Source organism: Sphaeramia orbicularis, chromosome 8 (genome assembly GCF_902148855.1).
Source record: "Sphaeramia orbicularis chromosome 8, fSphaOr1.1, whole genome shotgun sequence".
In the NCBI taxonomy this organism is placed as follows: domain Eukaryota; kingdom Metazoa; phylum Chordata; class Actinopteri; order Kurtiformes; family Apogonidae; genus Sphaeramia; species Sphaeramia orbicularis.
Window position 1 is genome coordinate 12,871,123 of NC_043964.1, and position 26,975 is coordinate 12,898,097.

Here is a 26,975-nt window from a genome sequence, read left to right on the forward strand (position 1 = left end):
GCAAGGGACAGAATGTGTGTGTGCATGTATGTGTGTGTGTGTGTGTGTGTGTGCATGTACAGTATTTGAAGATGTATCCAAATATAGTGTATGGACTTCAAATGATATCTGTATTAATGAATCATCTGTGCCAGTAATAGAGAAAAAAGCAATTATTTTTTACAATACATCTGAGTCCAGTCCAGTGGCCTATCAAACCACATATAAATGATTTCATATACTCTTGTGTAACACTCCCCTATCTCTGAAAACATATCATTATGTACTGCTCTTTATCATCTGCAAATGAAACCAACATGGCCGTGGGTTGCAGTAAGTGAAGTACTCATATCTGAGTGATCTGCAAAGTAATCAGTGAGTCATTGGTATTGACCAGCAATCAATCCCCTGCAGATGCAGTCACCGTGTACTTATATAACCTTTTATAGAAAGAAAAAAAAATATCTGCAGGGTTTGACATTTCCCTTGTATTTTCAAAGATATTTGACATTATTTTTGACAGTGCTCTTAGTTAGATAATATCAGCTAGAGAGTCATTTGATTCAAGAAAATGGATTTTTCATTCCATTCCACTGAAACAAGCTGATTTCCACTGAAAACAAATGAAATCATATTGTCACACAGACAGATTTACTTTCATTTTTTTCTGAGAAAAACAATTTTAAAACTCAACAGTAGTCTTGTTGATGTGTAAAGACCAACAAATAGGTGTGTGTATGTTTGCATTGCTGTGTGCGCGTCGTCACTTTCTGTGTGTGGGTCTATTCATTCTGCACCTGTCTGTGGGCTGCTGCGTGGCGAGCTTGGCTGCCGCTATAGTAGCGGTTGTTGGCACGCAGGCCCGAGTTCTTCAGGGAGCCGTGGGAGCTGGTGGTGGAGGTACGGCTGCAGCAGTAGGAGTGACGCAGACACTTACTGTACTCCTTATGGACCTGTAAAAAACACATACCAGCAGCACAGCAGGCAGGTTTTAAAGCCACTCGTAAATACAAACACTTAGATTCAATAGCCTGGACTGAATGTGTAGCAACAGAAGCTTTTAACACATGGCTACCGCAAAATGTACTTAATGCAATCACTCAGAACACATATGCTGAATATCAATAAGACATGCACATCAGTGGCGGCTGCTCGTCTTTCAGACAAGGGAAGCTCATTGTCGGTTTACATAAAAAAAAAAAAAAGTCAAGTTATTTAAACATAAATTCGTCCCTCCGTTCCTTTTTAAGAAAATGGTCAGTGACCTTATTGTACCAAGTAAACAAGAAAATGTTGAAATTATGTTCAATTGAAACAAGGAAGTACCATGACTGTGTTTTATTTACAGTGTAAGAAATGAACGAGTAATTTCGTAGTGGTTTCTCTCTCGATTTCACAGCAGAATGTGCGACGGTATTAAACTGAACTCTGTCAAGTGAAGGAGTAGATCTCAAAATAGCTGTCAATCAAACGGGATTCAGCCTTTTGACCGATCCTCCAATCAGCATGTAGAGTCCTGTCCAGCTGGACAAGACAAGTAGGAAAAAAAAAAAAAAAAACAGTAGTGTGAGATACTCCCTGGTAAAATGTCCAAATAAAAGAGGATACACAAGCAAAGGTGTTAGAAAAATGGGCAATGATGACTGGGAGTACAGTTGGTGTCGGCTGCTGCCTTATCGGTACAGACAGTTGCCTGTCAGCCAGCTGAGCCCATTAAGAAAAAAAAGAAAGAAAAAAAAAAAAAAAAAAGGAGCATGTAGAGTCCTGGCGTCCAGCCCGGCCAAGCTCCGCCCACAGCTCCATTCACCCCCAGAAATGCCCGGTGTCCGGGGGCGGGACAACATCATGGCATTTATCCAATTACCATCCAGTTTTGAGGCAATGAAAAAAACTGTTCCACTCAGTCCCATTGGAGTGCATGGACACTGAGCGTCTACGGACAAATGCACTGAGCAGAGATCGAATGAGAAAACAGAGACACGGGAATGTATGAGAAGTGAACAACATCGAGTCCGTTGATTTGTGATAAAGCTGATTCTGAACGAACTCTTTCTTGAGATGAACGTGTTCTAACACAATGAAATGAAATGAAACTGTACATATTTGACCATTTAATTTTCGTAATTTTAGGGGAAGCCGGGCTTCCCTTGCAGTCTATGAGAAATCGCCACTGATGCACATCCATCCACAGCAAATGCTTAAACAACAGTGTGTTACCTTCTTCTGCAAGGCGCAGTGGAAGATAAAGATGAACATGCCCTGAAAGGCATTGAAGGTGGTGAAGAGGTAGGCCATGATTACAGTATTTTCATTGATAAAGAGAAGCCCGAAGGCCCAAGTCAGCCCGAGCAAAAACAGCAGCGCGATAGCCCCCAGAGCCCATGATCTGATAGGAGCAGAAAAGAAAATGCCAGCAATTATTTTTTATAGACAGAATATTAATCAAATTCTAACAGTGTAGCACCGGTGGAAAAATGAAACTCACTTAATATTATCCAGACGGCTGGAGTCAGGTTTGAGTGCCGAAGAATTGCGAATCATCTTATGTAAAGTGATCATGAGGAATATGAGGTTCAGCTAAAGAGGGAAGATAAAAAAAAAAAAAAAAAAAAATCATATAAATGCACGGCGAACTATTCAGTTTGGTCCAAAATACCGACTTTGCACTGTAATAACCTCATAAAGCAAGCATAGTGAAATACTTTTAGTTTGACTGTGATATCAAAATAGAGAGGGGAATAATACTGTCTGACAGTAAAGCTAATACCATAATAACAAATGAAACGGGTCCAATGAAGCTCCAGATGAAGTAGTTATCCACTCGCAGCCAGCATCTGGAGTGGCACAGAGGAGAAGAGAGAGTTACACGAACAAACACACACACTGGCGCTCACACATGGCATGCTCACACTATTTCCCTGTCTCAGCGGATTATCTTATGAAGGCTAATCATCAGGCTTTGGCTAAGTGTGTTCAGAAAAGCCATTCCGCGGGGAGGTGCAAGAGCCGTTCACACAGCACTGCATATTACATTTCCAGCTGGGGGAATAGCATAATCCTACTTCTCAATCTGCAGGTGCAAAAGGCCTGTCTTCACACGTACGCTTTCTTGGTCCCATAGCTCCTGTAGTCTATGGCTGCGGAGATGCCCACCACCAGTGCAGGGAAGCAGTAGCCGCACAGATAGTAGTACTTTTTGCGGGAGTACTCGCTCTCAAAGACCTCCACCAGCATGAGATAGAGCTGAACACCCTCCAGACACATCCAGGAGAAGGCAGCCAAGAAGAAGAAATGCAGAAGACCAGCAAAGATGGGACAGGCAATCTGAGGACAGCAGCCGGGGAGAGAGCACAGAGGGAGAGAGAGAGAGAAAAAAGAAGAGTGAAGGAGGAATGGAAATATTGGGGTAAAGGAGGATAAACTGTAAAGATCAAGGCTTTTTTTAACCGAGCGGAAAACCAGGAAAAGGACAGAACAGCGTCCCTATCAGCTGGTAGTTTTTGACATTTACAGAGGAAGAATGAAAAGCTTCCGACTGGGCGACAATCTGTGCATACTTCACAGTGATCACTTAGTATTGTGCGCAGTATTTTTAGAGAAGGATGAAATGAGACACTGCCTCAGCTTCTGCGATAATTTCACATTTTACTTGACTTTCATAAGGGTCATTTCCATGACTACGAGTATTAGGGCTACAAAAAAAAAAATCAGATATTTTGAGAGGAGAGTCATCCTATTCAGGTCAACTCAAGTTTAATTTGTGTGGCCAAATATCAAGTGGGTTTACTGTACGATCTAAAAAACCGCCTGTTGTTTGACCCTCAGTTTGAGTAATAAGAAACTCACTGCAGAAAAAAAAAAGTAAATTGGAAAAATGGAAATGGAATGTTTTGGAGAAAGTCATATAATAAAAAATAACCATGGCAGTTTAACCCATAAAGACCCAGTGCTACTTTTGTGAAAGCTCCCAAATACATTCTCCTCTATATTCTTATGTGATTTATCATCATATATCACAAGATTATCCTCTATATTTTGTGTTATTTTAGTGAAATTCAGGTATTTTCCTATATTTAATTTACTGATCATGCACTTTAATCATCATGATGAGATTACATTTGAGGGTTATTATATGAAAAACAGAGAAAACTTAAGAAAAAATTGGCTTTTTCAGCAAATATCATTAATTGGTTTAGATATTGTTGAAAACTCAGAGTTAATTCAAAGGTTATTATACTGAAATAGAAAAAAATTGAAGAAAATGTGACCTTTTCAGCAAATCTATCATTAACTGAACATAAAAACAAGTGTCTGCCTCCACTGTCATTGATGCAACTCCATGGGTTTTACTGGTGAATCAATGTTGTAGAAGATGACGGTGTTTACTCGACTTTCATAAGGGTCATTTCCATGACTACAAGTATTAGGGCTACATCGAGGGGAAATAAAAAATCGGATATTTTGAGAGGAGAGTCATCCTATTCAGGTCAACTCAAGTTTAATTTGTGTGGCCAAATATCAAGTGGGTTTACTGTACGATCTAAAAAACCACCTGTTGTTTGACCCTCAGTTTGAGTAATAAGAAACTCACTGCAGAAAAAAAAAAAAAACTAAATTGGAAAAATGGAAATGGAATGATTTGGAGAAAAAGTCCTATTATAAAAAATAACCATGGCAGTTTAACCAATAAAGACCCAGTGCTACTTTTGTGAAAGCTCCCAAATACATTCTCCTCTATATTCTTATGTGATTTATCATCATATATCACAAGATTATCCACGATATTTTGTGTTTTTTCAGTGGAAATCATGTATTTTCCTATATTTAATAAACTGATCATGTCCTTTAATCATCATGATGAGATTACATTTGAGGGTTATTATATGAAAAACAGAGAAAACTTAAGAAAAAATTGGCTTTTTCAGCAAATGTATCATTAATTGGTTTAGATCTTGTTGAAAACTCAGAGTTAATTCAAAGGTTATTATATTAAAATAGAAAAAAACTGAACAAAAGGTGACCTTTTCAGCAAATATATCATTAACTCAGTATAAAAATAAGTGTCTGCATCCACTGTCATCGATCCAACTCCATAGGTTTTACTGGTGAGTCAATGTTGTAGAATATGACAGTGTTTCCATGGTAACTACGGAGCCTCTGAACGTCCAAATGGGTCACAAAAATGGAACATCCTGCCTCATACAATTAGACATGCCACATCAGCAGCCATTTTTAAAAACAGGTTAAAAATGTTCCTTTTTTCGACAGCGTTCTGTTGAGTTGTGTGTGTGTGTGTGTGTACATGTGTGGTTGTGTGCGCATCTGCGAGTATACGTGTGTGTACATATGATTGCTTACTTGCACTTCCTTTATTATGTTATATACCTGTTGTGAAGAGTCTTATAAATAAAGTTAAATTGAATTGAATATCTGATAACCATGAAGCGATGACAAACTGCATTTTACACCAATTATTTACATGTACTGATAGGATTAGTGGATCAACAGGTATTAAACATTTTACAACACTAGATGCTTTCGGTGGCTGTTTGGGTTTTTATGGGTTAAGAAAAAAGCCTTAGTCTTATGAGTTAAAAGTCATATTTTTAAGCGAAAACGTTGCCAGCTGAGGCAAAAGCAGTCTAAGCTCAGCAGCTGCTGTCTCTATTTGATAAATATGGTGTTCTTACTGAGCCAACAACATTTACAGTCTTGTTATGTCACTGAAGCAACATTTTTAATTGAGTTCTACTGAAAAACACTAACATAGATAAAATTATAACAAAGCATTTTTCAATATATAAATAATATATGTTATATATAATATTACCACTATCTTCTTGCAATATCATAACTTTTTTCTCTAAGTATTAAAATTAAATCACTTTTAATATCATTTTTCTGTATATGTCATGTCTACATTCTCAAAATAAACACCAATGTGTCCCTAATATTCATACAATATCCACACAGTTCATATATTTCTGAAGTAGTACATAAATACAGTTGCTGAAAAAAATATTAGACTACTTTTGTTTTCTTCAATTTCTTGTTCATTTTAATGCCTGGTACAACTAAAGGTACATTTGTTTGGACAAATATAATGATAACATCGAGACTTTAATTTCAGAGCTGATATCTATCCATTTTCCATGGTTTTATTGATAATAACCAAAATCACCAACCATCAAAAACAGTGCTTTTAGGCATTCCATGTTTTCTTTTCTGCATTGCGTTTTGAATGCCCTATAAAGGATTAAAAGGTTTATTCTATGTTCTTTTCTGTCTGTTTTAGTCACATGATACAAACAGGAGTTAGAACTTGATTGCATAACCATTGACTTTTGATGGTCTAAGTATTTTTTCCACGACTGTATATACTTCTTGGAATTTTATTTTATTTATTTATTTATTTATTTATTTTTGCCATGGGTAAGGAACCAAATAATAATGTTCTACAATACATGTTCCTTTCACCTTACATGTGTTTTTTTTTTTTTTTTTTTTTGCATTTTTTCTATTTACTTCGTGGATTATTTATTTATTTATTTATTACCACTTATGGGTAAGGAACCAAATATGGTAAATTCATTAACCTTGATTTTCTACATAACAATACAAAATTTTGAAAAATTTCGCAAAAGTAATACAATCTTCTTATGTCCTTGACATTTTGAATGCCCTATAAAGGGTTAAAAGACTTATTCTGTTTTTTTTCCTGTCTGTTTTAGTCACATGATACACACAGGAGTTAGTACTTGATTGCATAACCATTAACTTTTGATGGTCTAAGTATTTTTTCTGCGACTATATATACTTCTTGGATTTTTTTTTTTTTTTTGCCACTTGCCATGGATAAGGAACCAAATAATAATGTTCTAAAATACATGTTCCTTTCACCTTACATGTGTTTTTTTTTTTTTTTTGCATTTTTTCTATTTACTTTGTGGATTATTTATTTATTTATTTATTTGCCACTTATGGGTAAGGAACCAAATATGGTAACTTCATTAACCTTGATTTTCTACATAACAATACAAAATTTTGAAAAATTTCGCAAAAGTAATACAATCTTCTTATGTCCTTGACGTTTTGAATGCCCTACAAAGGGTTAAAAGGCTCATTCTATGTTTTTTTCTGTCTGTTTTAGTCTCATGATACAAACAGGAGTTAGTACTTGATTGCATAACCATTAACTTTTGATGGTCTAAGTATTTTTTCTGCGACTATATATACTTCTTGGATTTTTTTTTTTTTTTTTGCCACTTGCCATGGGTAAGGAACCAAATAATAATGTTCTAAAATACATGTTCCTTTCACCTTACATGTGTTTTTTTTTTTTTTTTTTTTTTGCATTTTTTCTATTTACTTCGTGGATTATTTATTTATTTATTTATTTATTTATTTATTTATTTATTTTTTACCACTTATGAGTAAGGAACCAAATATGGTAACTTCATTAACCTTGATTTTCTACATAACAATACAAAATTTTGAAAAATTTCGCAAAAGTAATACAATCTTCTTATGTCCTTGACGTTTTGAATGCCCTACAAAGGGTTAAAAGGCTCATTCTATGTTTTTTTCTGTCTGTTTTAGTCTCATGATACAAACAGGAGTTAGTACTTGATTGCATAACCATTAACTTTTGATGGTCTAAGTATTTTTTCTGCGACTATATATACTTGTTGGATTTTTTTTTTTTTTTTTTTTTTTTTGCCACTTGCCATGGGTAAGGAACCAAATAATAATGTTCTAAAATACATGTTCCTTTCACCTTACATGTGTTTTTTTTTTTTTTTGCATTTTTTCTATTTACTTCTTGGATTATTTATTTATTTATTTATTTTTTACCACTTATGAGTAAGGAACCAAATATGGTAACTTCATTAACCTTGATTTTCTACATAACAATACAAAATTTTGAAAAATTTCGCAAAAGTAATACAATCTTCTTATGTCCTTGACGTTTTGAATGCCCTATAAAGGGTTAAAAGGCTTATTCTATGTTTTTTTCTGTCTGTTTTAGTCTCATGATACAAACAGGAGTTAGTACTTGATTGCATAACCATTGTTTCTGATGACTTGTGATGGTCTAAGAATTTTTTCCGCAACTATATATACTTCTTGGATTTTTTTTTTTTTTTTTTTTTTTGCCACTTGCCATGTCTAAGGAACCAAATAATTATGTTCTAAAATACATGTTCCAAACTTCAAAAAAACACTGAAATATGTACAAACCAAACAAGCCTTGATTGTTTGTGAAAAATTGAATGTATTGATACCTGATTAGATCTGTGACTTAATTTTTTGTTATTTATTTTATTTTCATTTTTTAAAAATATATTTATAATGTTCTTTACAAATACTGTTCATAATAAGTTTGATGTTGATGCTCAGTCTGGAGAAAAAAAAAACTGTTTCTCAATGGAATTCTTTAGAATGTATGGCTAGAATTTGATTAATAAAGTTGGAAAAAAAAAAAACATGCTCCTTTCGCTTTACATGTGTTTTTCTTGCATTTTTTACATTTACTTCTTGCATTTTTTATTTATTTAATTTTTTTTTTTGCCACTTATGGGTAAGAAACCAAATATGCAATATAGAATATATAATACAGGAGTTGGTACTTGATTGCATAACCATTGTTTCTGATGACTTTTGATGGTCTAATAATTTTTTTCCGTAACTGTATGCGTGTAAAATGCGACCCCTCTAGGCTAGGTCCGGATTAAATTGTGACCGCAAACTTACATGATAATCTGTCTTGTCGATGCCGATGAGGAAGAGCAGCTCAGCGATGAAGAGGTTGATACACAGGTTCTTATGGATCGTGTTGCGGTCGGTCTGAAGTCCACGGAGGAAGCAGAAAGTGGAGATGCAGATGGCTAGACACACTAAGGAGATGACGATCCCAACCCAGGTGATCACGAACAGGATCAGCTCATGCATTCGGCCCTGGTACTGAGGTTCAGGCCGGGGTTGACGGGTTGAGAGTGAGGAGAGGAATAGAGAAGTGGGACAGACGGAACAAAGACAAATAGAGAGAGAGGGAAAATGTAGGACAAAGTGTTAGACAGCAAGATGAGAGATGAGTAGAACAAAGATGGATGGAGAAACAAAAGGCGAGTAGACAGACAGAACAAGGGGGAGGGGAGAGAAAGAGCAAAATTGCTTTACTTAATATTTGTAAATATATGCAAGGAGCTAAAGTGTAGAGACAAGAGACCAGACATCCTGAAAAAAATACATGACATTCAAATTCATGTGAATGTCAGCTAGAAGTAGCAGGACATGAATTTGTAAGCGTGTGCCTCCCTGAATGTCGGAGTGAAAGGAGGAAAAGAGAAAAATTCAAAACAAAGAGCTTGTCAGCCTTGAGAGGGTACATTAATGTGTATGTGTGTGAGGGTGTGTGACTGAGAGTGAGCGTACGCTAATGCTCGCACGACTGAACGTCTGCATAAATTACACGGCTTCCATTTTAACCATGTGTCTGCCACGCCCTTGTTTACTTACATCGGGTTCGTGGTGAGCCATGAGCACGGCGAAGTTGGTGAGGTGGCTACAGGAGCAGGTGGTGTGTGTGCTGTTGGTGCTCAGCAGTCTGCAGCCCTGCGACGACCAGTGGCCCGTCATGGAGCGCTCCGAGTAGTTCCAGAAAGAGCAGTTTGGGGTGTAGTAATTCTCCAACTGTGGGAAAAATACACAAAAGAGAGAGGGGATGAATGCAGGTTCATCTGTAAGAAAGAAAATTAAAGGTAAGGAGCGAGATGTTTTTCTGGAGCATTTTTTACCATATTGCACAGGTGTCAAACAGGCGGCCCAGGGGCCAAATCTGGCCCTCCAATGGGTCCAGTCCGGCCCCTGAGATGAATTTGTGAAATGCAAAAATTACACGAAGATATTAACAATCTTTTTAGTTCAGGTTCCACATTCAGACCAATTCAATCTCATAATAATCTATAAATACTCACAACGCCAAATTTTTATTTTTGTAAATGTAAATGTTTTCATGTATTTACACTAAAACAAAGTACAATTTCACAAAAAATCTGAATAACCAGAACAAATATGAACAACCTGAAATGTCTTAAGAGAAGTGCAATTTTAATAATACTCCATCTGGTACTAAATATTTTGTGTATTTGTAGATCCACTGTGATCTGTAAGTTATAATGTACTTGTGGAAATGCTAAACTAAAGCATTATAGTGTTAAAATTACAATTTTTTTTTCAGTTTGTTCATGTTATTCACGTTGTTTGAAAGGATAGTTTACAGATGTAAACATTTTCATAATGTAATTTTACTTTTTCACTGTAAAACACAGAGAAAAGTTTGGAGTTGATATTATTTATTTATAATTATGTTATTATGTATTATTTTGGTTCTAGTTCGGCCCACTTCAGATCAAATTTAGCTGTCCACTGTCATTAATCCAACTCAGAGGTGATTTCTCATAGACTGCAAGGGAAGCTCGACTTCCCCTAAAATTACTTAAATTAAATGGTTAAATCTGTACGGTTGTGTTGACATTTCATTGACTACAAATGTGTTAGAACACGTTCATCTCACAGACGAGTTTGTTCAGAATCAGCTTTATCACAAATCAATGGACTCGATGTTGTTCACTTCTCATACATTCCCGTTGCGCTGTTTTCTCATTCGATCTCTGCTCAGTGCATTTGTCCGTAGACGCTCAGCGTCCATGTACTTCAATGGGACTGAGTGGAACAGTTTTTTTCATTGCCTCAAAACTGGACGGTAATTGGATAAATGCCACCATGTTGTCCCGCCCCCAGACGCTCGGCGTCTCTGGGGGTGAATGGAGCTGTGGGTGGAGCTCAGCTGGGCTGGACACCGGGATTCCACGTGCTGATTGGAGGATCAGTCGAAAGGCTCTTCTTGACTGACAGCTATTTTGAGATCTACTCCTTCACTGACACAGTTCAGTTTAATACCGTCGCACATTCTGCTGTGAAATCAAGAGAGAAACCACTACGAAATTACTTGTTCATTTCTTGCACTGTAAATAAAACACACTCGTTGTACTTCTTTGTCTCAATTTAACGTAATTTGAAAGTTTTCTTGTTTACTTGGTATGATAAGGTCACTGACCATTTTCTTAAAAAGGAACGGAGGGCCGAATTTATGTTTAAATAACGAGAATTTTTTTTTGATGTAAGCCGACAATGAGCTTCCCCTGTCTGAAAGACGAGCAGCCGCCTCTGATCCAACCCCATGGGTTTTACTGGTGAATCAATGTTATAGAAGATGACGGTGTTTCCACACTAACTACGGAGCCTCTAAACGTCCAAATGGGTCATATCTGATGACCATGAAAAGATGGCAAACTGGATTTTACACCAATTATTGACATGTATTGATAGGATTAGTGGATCAACAGGTATTAAACAGTTTAGATCAGTAGATGGTTTTGGTCGTGGGTGAATGTTTTGGTCTTTATGGGTTAAAACAGAAAATCACCACTCTGAAGAAAGGTGAAGAGGAAATGCTTTGTTTATTTCAATGCCTATTTTGCGCACAGATAAAAGCTCAGACAGCAGCCAAGGACAGTTGGGGTGTGAGGAGACATCTCTGCCATTCAAAAGGACCACTGGGAACTGTAGTGGCCTTCACTGAACTCCCATTGGTTGAATCTAATCTACAAGGCTCTTCTTGGGTTTGCTCCGTCATATTTATCGTCTCTTCTTCAATGAAACAATACATTATGCCCTACGGAGACGTGATATTTATCTTCTAAATCAGGAGAAATGAGCCTTCAGTTCTGAATGTTCTTCAGTCATAGCTGAAAATACCTGAACTAATTTATAAGCTTTTCGTTCCGTCTTACTGACTCTAGGCAGCGAGACTCTTTTGGACACTGCTCCTGTTTTTAATTGTTTACTGACCTTGACCAAATCTTCTAATTTAAAAGTTGCTGGTGACCTAAACTACACTGCACTTCAAAAACTTTGTCATTACTTTGTGTTATTACTAAATTACTCCCTTTTTTTTTTTTTAAATTTACTGTCATCACAGATCTTTGAACCTGTTTTTCATCATGGTGTGTGCTGCTGACCTCTTTGGCCAGGTCGTTGTGAAAGAAATCTCAATCTCAAAGGGAATTTATCTGGTTAAATAAAGGTTAAATAAGATAAGGCACTTTTATACCTAACTAGAAAAGCACTTGGAGAGCGCAGACCTCCACCAAGGCAGATCAGTGCATTTCCATTCAACATTTCCTGAAATTTTCATCCAAATCCGTCCACAACTTTTTGAGTTATCTTGCACAGGGACAGACAGACAGACAGACAAACCAATGCCAGCAAAAACATAACCTCCTTGGTGGAAGTAAAAATGTCAGATACTTAGTGCATGCATTAGAAAGATGATGGCGTTTAGCATACAGGATAGAACAGAACAGAATAGAATAGAATAGAATAGAATAGAATAGAACTAGTGCATTGACCCATTCTAGATCCTCTGATACAGTTCATTCCTTTACTTTCTTGGTAAATTCCACTGGATTTTCAGTTGAATAACCTCTCAGCTGGCATGTCTGTTTCTGCACATGGAATTTGACGCCATGGCAATGTGGCCCTATTGTTTATCTGTTGCTAGGTAACCCACTTCAATGATGATTCTATGCTTCTGGGCATAGCAATGTATTTGTAAGGCTATTGTATTCAAAAAAATTACTAATATCTCCCAAAATATTGGTCCTATCAACTTGCTGTTTTTGCTAGTCTCTTCCTTGACCAAAAATATATATTTATGCTGAACTGCAGCAGTCAGCTCTTTCTGGATTTTGTGTGATGCCCAAGACACACACACAGAGTCCACTTCCCTTCAACAGAATCGAATTGAATCGAATCAAATCGAATCGAATCGAATAGACACAACAGGGACACAGTCATTTTTATCCCACCCTCAAAGGGGAGGCAAGGGGTATTGTTTTTGGTTCAGTTTGTTTCTTTGTTTTATTGTTAGTAGTCTAGAATAGATGTCATTATATTTTGGGAACAGTAGGTCAAAGTTTAAATTTTCTATGATCTTTTTAAAATCTTTTTTTTTCTCATTTACTTATAATGGGCGAAATTTCACATGTCTGTAGCAGCAGACTATCGGTTGAATTCATACCAAATTGGGTTTATAGATTGCCAGTGATCCAAAATAGATGTCATTACATTTTGGGAAAAGTTGGTCAAACTTTACATTTTTTAGGAATTTTTAATTTTTTTTCTTCTCCCATTTACCTATAATGAGCAAAATTTCACGTCTAGAAAAACATCAATTTTGTTTCGACTTACTTCAAACTTGGCTCATATATAGAGGCAGTTGATATGCCGACATCAGCACATGCATAGACATGATGACATCAGCTGAATCGATGCCAAAATAAGATACAATATGTGCGAGGGGTGGGGTTTGTTGTGCCTGGAACCACTTGTTCTATCAGTTTTGTTTGTGTATTTTAGGCTTTTTAGTTAATAGTATACTACAGTGGTTCCCAACCTTTTTTAGCTTGTGACCCTATTTTAATATCACAAATTTCTGGCGACCCCAGACATTCAAAACGGAGAAATTTTTTTTTGCTAAAATTAATTTGTTTTTGATCATGTAATAAATGTAATAAAACCATGTTGCAAATAAACGTTAATTTTAGACGACATTTAGTCTATATAATGTATATTATTATGGACAGAGGCAGAAAAGCCAGGTGCAGATTACTGCAGAAAGTGAGAATTTGATTTTCCTTGGTCAGGATATGTACAGTCAGTCCAGCTTGGATTTACAAGGCTGACAATTAATACTGAACAAACAAGAACTCAAACTATGAATTATGAAAGAGCTGCAGCATCTGAAACCGACCACAATGAACATTTGACAGATAAACAGAACCAAAGTGCTTCAGTTTCAGCTTCACAGTTTGTCATGTCTTTTATATATTGGGATTGTCTCTGTCAACTCGACATATATTTTTTATTAGTAATTCCTTTAAAAATTTTCTATCAATTACAAGAAATTTCAGGTGACCCCATTTGAATTCCAGGCGACCCCACGTGAGGTCCTGACCCCAAGGTTGACAAACACTGGTATACTATCTTAAGGCCAAAATATGTATTTCATAGTGAGTAGTTATAAAACGTTTACCTACAGTGCAGCCGACTACTGCCTAATTTCACTGGTCAAAGACAGGTAATAAGCCAAAAACACTACGAAAACAGAATCAAGGACAGAATTTGCATGTCTTTCCACACAGCTTCCAGTCTCAGTCTTGCTGTGAAGTCCTGGTCCAGAAGTTTGTATGAGGGGTTAAGGGGTTACCTGTCAAACTGTAACACAGGTGTCCTCCGCTGAGCTCTGGGAGAACAGACACGTCTTCTGTTGCCAAATGTTTAATGACAGCCAAGCGCCAGGTCCATGGGTCTAAATTAATTGATCATTAATTGTCTACAGTCAGAGAGTGGAGCCCTTTCATGACAGCACTGCATATATTATATATAAAGAACTGTATTCATTTTTAAATCCGCAAAAATATGTCTCTACCACAGCCCATCTGATTCAACTGACAAAATAAGGAATCAGTGGTAGACTTTGTAGAATAAATATATAAAAACGCTGCTATGTTCACTTACATCCCACATGGTTTTGCATTTACACAGCCTCTATCAAAATGTACCAACAGAAGATGATGATTGAACACCACCATGAACTACTGCCAGTATATAATTCTGTAGGAAACACTAGTTTATACTCAGGAATATGAATGCTTTTAGTGAACTAACCAAACTATTTCAGTGCAGATCACACAAAAAAGCATCTGATGAAAGTAATGGTGCCCATATAGCTAATAACAAACGTATTTTTGTATCACAGTGCCTTAGACTTGATTTCTGGCACTTGTGTTTTTTGAGTAGTTCATGATGGTGTTAAATCACCATCATCATCATCTTCTGTTGGTCCAGTTTGAAAGAAGCTGTGTAAATGTAAAACCATATGTGACGTAAGTGATGATAGTGTTCCTTATAGGTAATAACAAACTTATTTTTTGCATCAGAATGCCTCAGACTTGATTTCTGGCACTTAATACTTAACTTTTGAACATTATTTAGTGATTTTTTGCAACAGTCTTTTTTGCATTTTGTTCTTACTTTACCCTTAAAGGGGTCATATTTTGCTAAACCCACTTTTATTAGTCTTTGGTTCATTTACTTGCGTATTCGGGGACGCTAATAGGTCAAACAGTTTGAATTTGAACCCTCCAGGTGCTGCAAAGCTATATTTATATTCCTTTTGGCAAAAATCGAGTGGAGTTCTATAACCTGTTTTAATTCCTGCTTAATTTGTTGCGTATTTAACTAGTTATGTCGTGACATTTGCACATATAATGTCAAGACTTCTGACTGGACTCACAAACTGATCAGAATATGAAAAGGTTTTATCTGGTGTGCAAAACAACACAGTATAAACATTAAAAGTGTTATATGTAGTCAGGGGCGCCACTACCAATGGTGGGACCCATGAAAGCTAAATGTTGTGGGCCCTTTCATAAAATTCAGTATATTCTTGATCTGTTGGAGTGGATGGGGGGGTGGGGGGTGGTCCATTCATAACATCACTTGCGCTAGCCGGAAAACTAAACTAAAACTTAACATGCTTTCAACGTCCGATTCCCGACTATGCCTCTTATACAGCGGAGTTTATACCTGTCGCCACAATGAGAGGAAACACAACTAATTTGTTTGACCATACGTCAATGCCATACAGCTATTATATTCTCTTCGCAATGTCAGTTTTTCCCAATATCGTGCAGCCCTAGTGACGAGTTTATCCACTAGAGGGAGTAGTGAGTCACTCTGCTGTAAAATGTAAATGTAAAACCATTCATTTATTTGTATATTTGGGGGACACTAATAGGTCAAAAAGTTTGAATTTGAACCCTCAAGGTGCTGCAAAGCTATATTTATATTCCTTTTGGCAAAAATCGAGTGGATTTCTATAACCTGCTTTAATTCCTGCTTAATTTGTTGCGTATTTAACTATTTATGTCACGACATTTGCACATATAAGGTCAAGACTTCTGACGAACATTTCTCAGAGTACAACATAACTTTTTGTCAGCAGCAGCGGTTGTAGTAAAAACTGAAAATGTGTCCAAACTTCGAGCCAATTACCGAAAATGTTCAGTTGTTGGTTGAATAGGGCAGAGCAGCACAGTCAACAACCTGGAGGGGGCGGGGCCTGAAGTGGCTCATGTGCATTTAAAGGGCCAGCGCTCAAAACAACCTTTCTGGTGTCATTACTCAAAAATAGGGTTGAAGATGGACCTGTGGAGTTGAATTAATGAAGAATTCAGACCCAAGTAGAGCATTTACAGTTTATGTAGACCACAGGGAAGTGTTTTAAAATGCATAATTCCATTTTTAAAAAAAAAGCTAAATATCACTCCTTTAAAGACCTGGAGCAATTTTTCTGTCATCTCCAAAATGATATTTTTTTTTCTGCATTTAACCTTTTGTATGTGATTTATCATCGTTTATTATAATATTCTCCCCTGCATTTTGCTTTATTTAGTGAAAATCAGGTGTTTTGTTATATTTAATTTGAAAGTGACTTTTCCTGCAAAACATACCATTAACTGAACATAAAAACAAATATCTACGACAAAACCATTTGTCAGACTACATGGGTTTTACTGGTGAGTCAATGGTGCGGAAAATTACAGCCTTTCCACGTTGACTATGGAGCCTCTGAACATCCAAATGGGTCATATCTGATGCCACTGAAAGCTGAGAAACTGCATTTTTACCTGAATTATTTACATGTATTGACAGGATTAGTGGTTCAGAAGGTATTAAACATTTCAGTAGATCAGTAGATGCTTTTTGCTGGTGACTGTTTAGGGCTTTGAGGGGTGATGGAAATGACACAAATACAGAAAATACACAGAAAATTGCATCATGTTCCTCTGTGACCACAGGCTTATTCAGGGTGCGATTTGTGAAAAAAACAGAGAGGGGGGGGTTGTTTTGGTTTTTTATGTCATACCAGGTGGGGGGCGGGGCAGCAGTTATATACGTGGGGGTGCAGTCCAAAAAGTAACACAAATAAAGCTGCCATTATGTTAGTTATGCTGCTTTGGTTTTTTTTGTCAAAAAGCCAGAGGGGGGGGTGTGTTTTTTTTTTTTTTTTTTTGTTGGACTGGGGGGGGGGGGGGGGGGGGGGGTGCGGTCCATAACTAATATATCTAACACTGGCTAACTTTATGAGGGGCGACTGAAAAGTTTTGAACCTAACATGGAAAGGTCCAAATTTGGTCCATGAAATCTTTCACATATCTTAATCCTATCCACTAAATTTCTTGGTCATAGCAATCTTTTCCCCTGTTTTACACGTCCCTGAACTTTCTGTATCAAGTGTTTCCTCAAAAATGGACAAACTTGAGTATCGGCACTGACACTCTTTGAGGCAAACCCATTCAATTTCTTGGACTGATTTGTGACTATGGATGAGACTTAGATCCATCAGTATCAGCCTGAGACCAAGGAGCAGTCAAAACAAAGGAAACATCCCATGTCACCAACCCCAAAGACGGCAAAGGTCGTACCTTCTGCTGGCAAGGTCATGGCCTCTGTTTCCTGGGATGCTCAAGGAGCGCTACTGGTGGACTATCTTCAGAAGGGTTGTACTATCAACGGACAATACTACTCTGACCTACTGAAGCACCTACGCGAGAACATCAAGAAAAAGAGGCCGGGAATGATCACATAAGGGGTCTTGTTTCACCAGGACAATGCTCCAGCACATTCATCAGTGGTTGCGATGGCAACCATTCGGGACTGTGGCTTCCAAGTTGTTCCACACCCACCATATTCACCAGACCTAGCCCCGTCAGACTTCCACCTCTTCCCAAATCTCAAAAAGCATTTGGCTGGACAACGCTACACCACTGATGAGGAGGTCATTGATGCCGTCAACTCCTACCTGAAGGACCAACCAAAGGACTTCTACTGCAGCGGCATCGAGGCACTCTGTCACCGCTGGTGGAAGTGTGTGGACTTACAAGGGGACTACATTGAAAAATAGGGCAATAAAGTACTTCTACCTCCTACCATCTCTTGGAAGCTCAAAACTTTTTAGATGCCCCTCGTACATACTTTCAACGTCCAACTCTTGGGGTCTATTCTTCTATTATACAGCAGATCTTACTCAAAATTTTTGCAACTTTTAACCTGTATCCCATGAATTTGTCATGTTAACCCCCCCTTTATGGCGCCCCAGTGCATGAGGACGTCTGCAAATTCTGAGACTACCGACAGTTCAGTTCAGGTCAACGTTAGTGCCAGTAATATAGGATATAGGTGTAAGAAAATTGTCACAACCCGCCTGTTATTTCAAATTGTTGGTGCCCCCCCCCCCAACAAATTGGACCCTGGGCTTATTTCTCATGTGTCAATCTGAATCTGAAGCTCCAAACCATGCTGACTCCACTCTTGATATTTACCATTCCGGAATGACAACACATCAATCCTTATTTTTAGGTTATTACACACTGATGCAAATATAATTATGGATACTGTATCTCCCATAATCATTCTGCTCACCTTTAAATGCCTTAGTGTGAAGACCACTGGCTTGCTGAGAAACACTCTATTGGACTCATTGTTAATGGAGGCAGCGATTACGTGGGAATTAACCGCTAGCCCCCTGCGATACATCGGGGTGCGGTCCATAACTAACATAACTTAAGCTGCCGTTACGTTAGTTATGCTGCTTTTGTTTTTTTGTCAAAAAAACAGCGGGGGGGGGGGTTTGGCGGACCGGGGGGGCCAGCAGTTATATACGTGGGGGTGTGGTCTATAACTAACGTAACTAACGGTGGCTAACTTTACATACTTTCAACATCCAACTCTCGGGTTCTATACCTCTATTATGCAGCGGATCTTAACGAAATTTTCACAACTTTTAACCTGTATCCCATGAATTTGTCATGTTAACCCCCCTCCCCACTTTATGGTGCCCCAGTGCAGGGGGACGTTTGTGAATTCTGACACTGCCGACAGTTCGGTTCAGGTGAACATTAGTGCCAGTAATGTAGGATATAGGTGTAAAAAAATTGTCACAACCTGCCTGTTATTTCAATTCGTTGGTTGCAAACCCCCCCTGCCCTCCAAGGATGAAATTCATTGAGTAGAAGTAGAGATGTAAAAACCAGAAACCCCACCCCCACAACAAATCGCACCCTGGGCTTATTTCTCATGTGTCAATCTGAATCTGAAGCTCCAAACCACCCTGACTCCACTCTTAATATTTACATCCCGGAATGACAACACATTAGTCCTTATTTTTAGGTTATTACACACTGATGTAAATATAATTATGGATACTGTATCTCCCATAATCATTCTGCTCACCTTTAAGTGCCTTAGTGTGAAGACCACTGGCTCGCTCAGAAACACTCTGTTGGACTCTTTGTTAATGGAGGCAGCGATTACATGGGAATTAACCGCAAGCCGCCTGCGATCGTGGCTCGCCCCTGCCTCCATGTCCATCTTCACCGTGGCATTTTCGGTGGACAAGAAGGACCCCAAGTTTTTATAGAGTAGAAAGACCACCTTTACTTGGCCTGCAGAGGGTAAAAAGAAAAGGAAGTTAAACAAAAAAAGAAAAAGCCAGATGTAAAATGAAAACGGAGACACAGACCGATCAATGAAATGAGGAGGAGGGCAAAAAAAAGGAGAGGGAGGGGGAGGGGAGGGGGGAAAGAAAAGACCAAATAGAGAAAATATATGAGCACAGGGGCATAATATGGTAATGGTAGTGAGAGTGACAGAGATAGAAAGTGGGGAGTGACAGGGTGAGCAAAAGGGAGACAGAGAGAGAGAGTTAGTGAAGGTTAGAATGATGGTAAAGACCGTTTCATTTTGACTGGTGGAAGAGAGCGAGATTTAATGTGGAGGGCAATGGAACATTCATCCCTCAAGCATTCACAGATCTCTTATTATTCCATATGAATATTTCATGTGCGTTTGTTTCAATCATTCTAATCTCGTTCCCACTGCAGAGCCGAGTGGAGACAGAAAACAGAAAAAGGGTAGGGAGCGAAGGAAGGAGGGAGGGAGGGGGGGAGTAGTGGTGGAGGTAGAGGAGGGGGGGGGTTAGAAACATGAGAGATGAGAGAGGGGGATAAGATGGCGGAGAGACGGAGCGAGAGAATGGAATAGGGAAGAGAGGAGAGAGGGAGTGCTGAGATTGCTCTGTCAGACTGGGGCCGATTGTAATCTACACGCCTCCCCAGCTATTCTATTAAGACTGCTGTTAAGAAACCATCAAGAAAAGAAATTGTCTCAGCGCTTTTGTTAATCTGATTAGCCTATTATTATGAACCAATAACTTAGTCAACTGCATGCAGATTGTTTAAAGCTGGCATGAAAATGCAAATGGAAACATAAGAGAGTGGAAGGACCAGGACAGTCCAATCCTTCAGGCCTGGGGGTTAGGGCGGGGTGAGGGCTGATGCTGATGCTACTGCTGCTGCTGCTGCTGACCGTTGCGGCTGTACTGTTTAATAGTCGACTTGGAAAGCTGGATGGTGCTGTCGCTGGAGTGGCTCTTTGGGAAGGACAAGCCCTGCGGGTCCATCTCTGTGTTTAGAACATGCACCTCAAGGTCTGTGTGGAGGAAAGAGGATTTAAAGATTGGTTGACTGATTATTTATTTCACATGCCAACATTTAAAACCAATACAATAAGAAAAATCTATGTAAAAAAATCCATCAATTAATCCAAGTTTATTTATATAGCAGTTTACAGCAACAAAAAGAAGACCAAAGTGCTTTACATCTAAAAGCATGGTTGAATTAGAAGAAAAAACAAAGCATATTCGAACTAGAAAAGCAGTCAGAGAGCTGAGACCTCCGCCAAGGCAGATCAGTGGACCCCCGTGGACCCCCCACCCCCGATCCCCACCAAAATGTAATCATTTGTTCCTTGTGCCAGTATCAACATTTCCTGAAATTTTCATCCAAGTCCGTCCATAACTTTTTGAGTTATCTTGCACACAGACAGACAGACAGACAGACAGACAAACCAATGCCAACAAAAACATAACCTCCTTGGCGGAGGTAAAAAGTGGGATTAAGTTCAATTTATACTCCCGCCCCCTTACCCTATCTTTTCACTGACCATAAAATCCCATGTCAGCTCCCATTACTAAGATAAACCAATCATATACATATTAAAACAAGTGGTGTCAGGCACAACAAACCCCGCCCCTCGCACATATTAGCTTATTTTGGCATCGATCCAGCTGATGTCATCATGTCTATGCGGGTGCTGATGTTAGCATATCAATCGCCTCTATATATGTGCCAAGTTTGAAATAAATTGAGACAAAATTAATGTTTTCATTGACATTTGAAATTTCACTCATTATAAGTAAATGGGGGTAAAAAAAAAGAATTTAAAAATTCATAAAAAAGTTAACTTTGGCCTACTTTTCCCAAAATGTAATGATATCTATTCTGGGTCAGTGGTAATCTATAAACCCAATTTGGTATGAATTCAGCCAATAGTTTTGCTGCTCCAGACATTTGAAACGTTGTCCATTATAAGTAAATGGGAAAAAGAAAGAATTTTTAAAAAATCATAAAAAATTTTAACTTTGACCAACTTTTTCCAAAACGTAATGACATCTATTTTGGGTCACTAGCAATCTATAAACCAAATTTGGTATGAATTCAACCAATAAATTTGCTGCTACAGACATTTGAAATTTCGCCCATTGAAAGTAAATGGGGAAAAAAAAAAAAATTGTAAAATTTTTTTTTACTTTGACCTACTTTTTCCAAAATACAATGACATCTATTCTGGGTCACAGGCAATAATATAAACCAAATTTGGTATGAATTCAACCAATAATTTTACTGCTACAGACATGTGAAATTTTGCCCATTGTAAATAAACGGAAAAAAAAAAAATTAAAAATCATAAAAAATTGAAACTTTGACCTACTTTTCCCAAAATATAATGACATCTATTCTGGGTCAATGGCAGTCTATAAACTCAATTTGGTATGAATTCAACCAATAGTTTTGCTACTACAGACATTTGAAATTTCGTCCATTGAAAGTAAATGGGGAAAAAAAAATTATATATAAAATTGTAAAAATAAATAAATAAATAAACTTTGACCTACTTTTTCCAAAATACAATGACATCTATTCTGAGTCACTGGCAATCTATAAATCAAATTTGGTATGAATTCAACCAATAGTTTTGCTACTACAGACATTTGAAATTTCGTCCATTGAAAGTAAATGGGGAAAAAAATTATATATAAAATTGTAAAAAAACAAAACAAAACTTTGACCTACTTTTTCCAAAATACAATGACATCTATTCTGGGTCACTGGCAATCTATAAACCAAATTTGGTATGAATTCAACCAATAATTTTGCTACTACAGACATGTGAAATTTTGCCCATTATAACTGAATGGGAAAAAAAAAAAAAAAAAAACATAAAAAATTTAAACTTTGATCTACTTTTCCCAAAATATAATGACATCTATTCTGGGTCAATGGCAGTCTATAAACTCAATTTGGTATGAGTTCAACCAATAGTTTTACTGCTAGAGTATTAACAAACAAATAATCAAACAGAACCAAAAACAAAATTCTGACTAAGCCTGCACAAAACATAAAAAATGCTATACATATCAAAAATAAACTGTCCATTTCATGACATTAGTATACATCAAAAGTAAACTCTGAGATGCATGAAGAACCGGTTCAGTCCAGTCAGAGTTAACACTAGTGACGCAGCACACTTACCGATGCTGGGGGCTCGGTCGGAGAAATAATTGGCAAACATGTTATTGGCCAGAAGGAAAGCTCCTTTCTCCAGGACGTCCAGGAGCATTGTGGCCGTATGCGCCTGCTCTGTGCTGTTCATGTCCTGCCACGACTCCAATGCCTCAGGTCGAAGCAGGTTGTCCACTGTTTTGACCACCGCCTGGGACATGGAGAAGACACAACCACTGTACTGAGCTGTCAAACTTTAACACGATGACCACAAAATCCACACGTTGGCAAATAATTACAAACAAGAACTTTTGAAGCTCACTGTTATTTATGCACTGTAAAAAAATCCTGTTGTTTTTACGGAAAAAACTGGCATCTGTGGTTTCCAGAACAATACTGTAAAAAACACATCCAACTGTAAACATATTTACGGAATAACATGTAGATTTAACATTTTAAACATGCTGATTTAACATTTTAAACATGTGTATTTAACATTGGATTTAAATGGTAAATGGACTGCACTTATTTAGCACATTTTCTCCACCTTCATGGTGTCCAAAGCACTTTCCAAAACCACTAGGTCCAACTGGGAAATATTTAGGGTTCAGTGTCTTCCACGGACACTTTGACATATGGACAGTCAGAGCCAGGATTTGAACCACCAACCCTTTGGCTATTGGACAAGCTGCTCTACCAACTCTACCAACCCATTAATTTACAAGCTTAAAATGTTAAATTGTTACATGTTTACTTTTTTATAACTTTTTTAATAAAAAAAAAAAAAAAAAAAAAGAAGTAAATAGGTCGTTATTTCAACATTATGGTTTTGCAATTTAAACGGCACCACATTGTTTTTCAATTTACAGTTTTATTTTCTAAAAACAATAGAAATACATCATTTCTACATACAAATCTGGTTTTGTTTACATACTCTTCCTGTAAAAACTACAGGTATGCTTGATTTAATATTTCACACAAAAACCTTTTCAAATAAACAACTTTGCATTGTTTTGTCACTTCCAGTTTTTTTTATGTTGCAATTTTACAACTTTTTGGTCTTAATTCTACAGTCATTTTTTACAGTGTGCACTCTATGATTCGTTTTTTGTTTTCTTTCATATCATACGACAGTTTGGGTTCAACTATCGCCATTGACTTCACATTGTCATACATTGCGCAATGTCACATCCTGCAAATTCCTGCAAAGTTTTTTTTATTTTTTATTATTATTTAACCTTTATTTAACCAGGAAAAAATATCCCATTGAGATTAAGAACCTCTTTTTCATGTATTTATGTATTGATAGAATTAGTGACTCAAATATTATTAATCATTCTAGAGCAGTAGATACTTTTGGTCGGATATTTAAGGGTTAACTGTGAGACTGAAACCCCAACAAGAGACAGAAGTTGAGAACTTTCAACAGCTGCAAACTCCATATTCAGCACATTAGTTTTCGTGGGAGTAAGTCAACTGCATTGTCCCAGTTAAACACATATAATAAATACAAAAATGAAGCATTAAAAGTTATGAATATGTAAAATATTTTAAATGATCGTCTTCCGCTGTGCCATTTTCTTCACTTGATGAGACACAAATATGTTGTGTATTAAACGTTAACCTCTGAATATGATGCTTCGCTGTACATAGACGCAAAATAACTTATTGTGTTTTGTGCCATTAAGCAACTTCTTCGGAGTTAATTGGGAACAATTCATTAAGAAAGTGGTTAGTATGCAAATTCACAGATATGTGATAACTAATCATTAGACATCGGTTCATTAACGCTGTTTCAGGAAGCGTTATTAGCAGTGCAGTAATCATCAGTTACCTCCTCATTTGTATCATACTCTTTGGAAATCCTTCATTTTGGGTACCGCAAAATAAAGTGGCACATTTTATTTAACAACTTTAAAGCACAAAGTCACTACTATTCCACTGTAATTTCCCAGAAACTCACCACCTACATTTATAACTTTGCTATGTCAGACATTTACCATTCTATTTCACACTTACAATTCATTTAATGACCATTTTGATGGTTGTATCAGCTATCCAATTTATTGGAGTAGCCTGCTTGATGAATCATGTAATTCTCTTGCTCAGGCCTCTGAAAATGAAGGATTGACTGTTGTGTAGAATAAAAAGCATATCTGTAAAATGAATTTAGCATCACAACGTAGTCTGCCCACTACAAAAGATGAAAGCGAAGGGTGTTTTTGGGATTATCCTCTGATCTGTGCGGTAATGCCGAGCTACCCCGCAGCGAGTGACAAAACTAATGGTTCAGTTGCTTACTACGCAGCCGCCTTTACGTTCATTTTGCACAGAGATCAGAAGATGTAGTGTCATATTACAGTATGCTGCAGACAGGTCAAGACACACAAAAGACTGTGCTGCAGAGTGCCGCATTTCATCATTACAGAGAAGCATACACAAGGCCTTTTCATGATATTAGATTACAGCTTTCTCAGAACCAGAGATATTGCAATAATATTGAAAAAGCACAGATGGGTGTAGTAACACAAACTGTTGCCTTCCATCCTATTGTCAAATTACATTTTCTCACAGCCAAAGATATTGTACCTTATTGTGCAACACAACAAGGCCCATATTATGCAGTGGAACAAAGCTAAGATTATGTCACAGACAGGAAGACTTCCACATTAGCCATATTTCAAAGATACTGTACGTACACTACAAGCGGTAAAGAAACTACAAATCTGCTCTGGGAAATACAACACCAACAATTTAATACAGTATGTGGTGTCTGCAAAGAGTTACACCAAAGCATACTTACTATGCTCTTCAGCACAACCAGAAATTCTAAAAGTGATGATTCCAAAGGCAATATAAATCAAAATACAGAGCATCGAGCCAAAAGAAACTCATCCAAAACCCTAGTCTACTCAAGGATTTATCTTCCCTCAGTTATCCTAAGTCACAGAGCTGTCTTACTCCATAGGCATGTAAAGCAGGCAGATAAAAGAGAAATGTTACCTCGATGTAGGCCCGACAGGTCCTCTCGCGCTTCTGGAGCTGGAAAGAGAGAAAACAAAGCCTTGAATTGAAAAACAGAAATCAAAAACTCACACATCTTTACATGTGTTATAGAAGGGGAACACACATTAAATTCTACATTAAATTCAGAGTAGGACTGGATGAAAAAACATCATTTTATATTGGAATTAGGGCTGGGCAATATGGAAAAAAAATCATATCACAATATTTTTTTTTTATATCAGATGATATCGGTACATATCACGATATAAATCAAATCACTGTTTTTGTCAAGCTTAAATTTTCCGTTACTCATGAATGAATGAATTTATTTTTGGTTTTACATCAATCATTGTACTCAGTACATTAATCGTAACAAACATAAAAACCAAAAAAGGAATAGGATAGAAGCAAAAGCTTATTGTTTTGCCAATCCTTTTCAACTAATACACTGCTTACATAAACTTAAATGTGTACAGCATCGAGCATTCACATCATAGTAATGAAAAAAAACAACAAAACATATCTACCATCTCAATTCAATATTTCTGAATAATTTTAAACTTAGGGTACTTTTTTTCATAAGTTAGTTGCGAAAACATCAGAAGGTTATTTTGATTTAACCCTTTATCGGGCAAGTGACTATTTTTGGTAATTTCCTCAGACATTAAATATGAGGCCAATCCTGTGCTATGTTGGTTTTTATAAAACTATACAGTCATTCAGAGAGTTTATAGACATTTTGAAGCTGTAAATAGTGAATATGACTGATTTCTGTCAGTTTATAACAATATAACAGTTGTTTTATTGCATGTGTTTACTTTTTAGCAAGTGCTGCTCAGGTGTTTTATGGCAAGAGGAGGAAAATGATGATATCCATTAAACACTAAGGTTGAAATTTTGAATTTCAGAGTATTTCAATGAGTGCCCTATAAAGGGTTAAACATGATTTATTTTCTGTCAGAGGTTGAACATGACATGTGCTGAAGAACATCATACAACTGTTTCAGACAAATAAAGCAGGTACACATATTTAAAACTAAACTAAAAGTCTGACCAGCAGGAAAAAGCTTTCAAGTTTTAAAAGAGAACGCAAACAAAACAGACCATCTTCACCAAACAACATCAGGGGTATATGTATATATGTGTGTGTGGGGGGCTGTTCCTTAACTGGTGTAACTA

The 26,975-nt window shown here is 37.2% G+C and overlaps 1 protein-coding gene across 2 annotated transcripts in view; it reads right to left on the minus strand.

Annotated features, from left to right (window-relative positions):
- adgrl1a (adhesion G protein-coupled receptor L1a) overlaps positions 1-26,975 on the minus strand; it is a 166,523-nt gene that overhangs the window by 32,523 nt on the left and 107,025 nt on the right. For both annotated transcript variants that reach the window (XM_030141051.1, XM_030141050.1), the window contains 11 exons: positions 25,794-25,832; positions 22,821-23,001; positions 20,536-20,658; positions 19,402-19,613; positions 9,499-9,672; positions 8,734-8,943; positions 3,083-3,303; positions 2,747-2,813; positions 2,465-2,556; positions 2,197-2,365; positions 777-932 (listed from right to left, as the gene is read on the minus strand). In XM_030141051.1, coding sequence (XP_029996911.1) covers positions 777-932; positions 2,197-2,365; positions 2,465-2,556; positions 2,747-2,813; positions 3,083-3,303; positions 8,734-8,943; positions 9,499-9,672; positions 19,402-19,613; positions 20,536-20,658; positions 22,821-23,001; positions 25,794-25,832 — 1,644 coding nt within the window. The remainder of the gene's footprint in view (positions 1-776; positions 933-2,196; positions 2,366-2,464; positions 2,557-2,746; positions 2,814-3,082; positions 3,304-8,733; positions 8,944-9,498; positions 9,673-19,401; positions 19,614-20,535; positions 20,659-22,820; positions 23,002-25,793; positions 25,833-26,975) is intronic.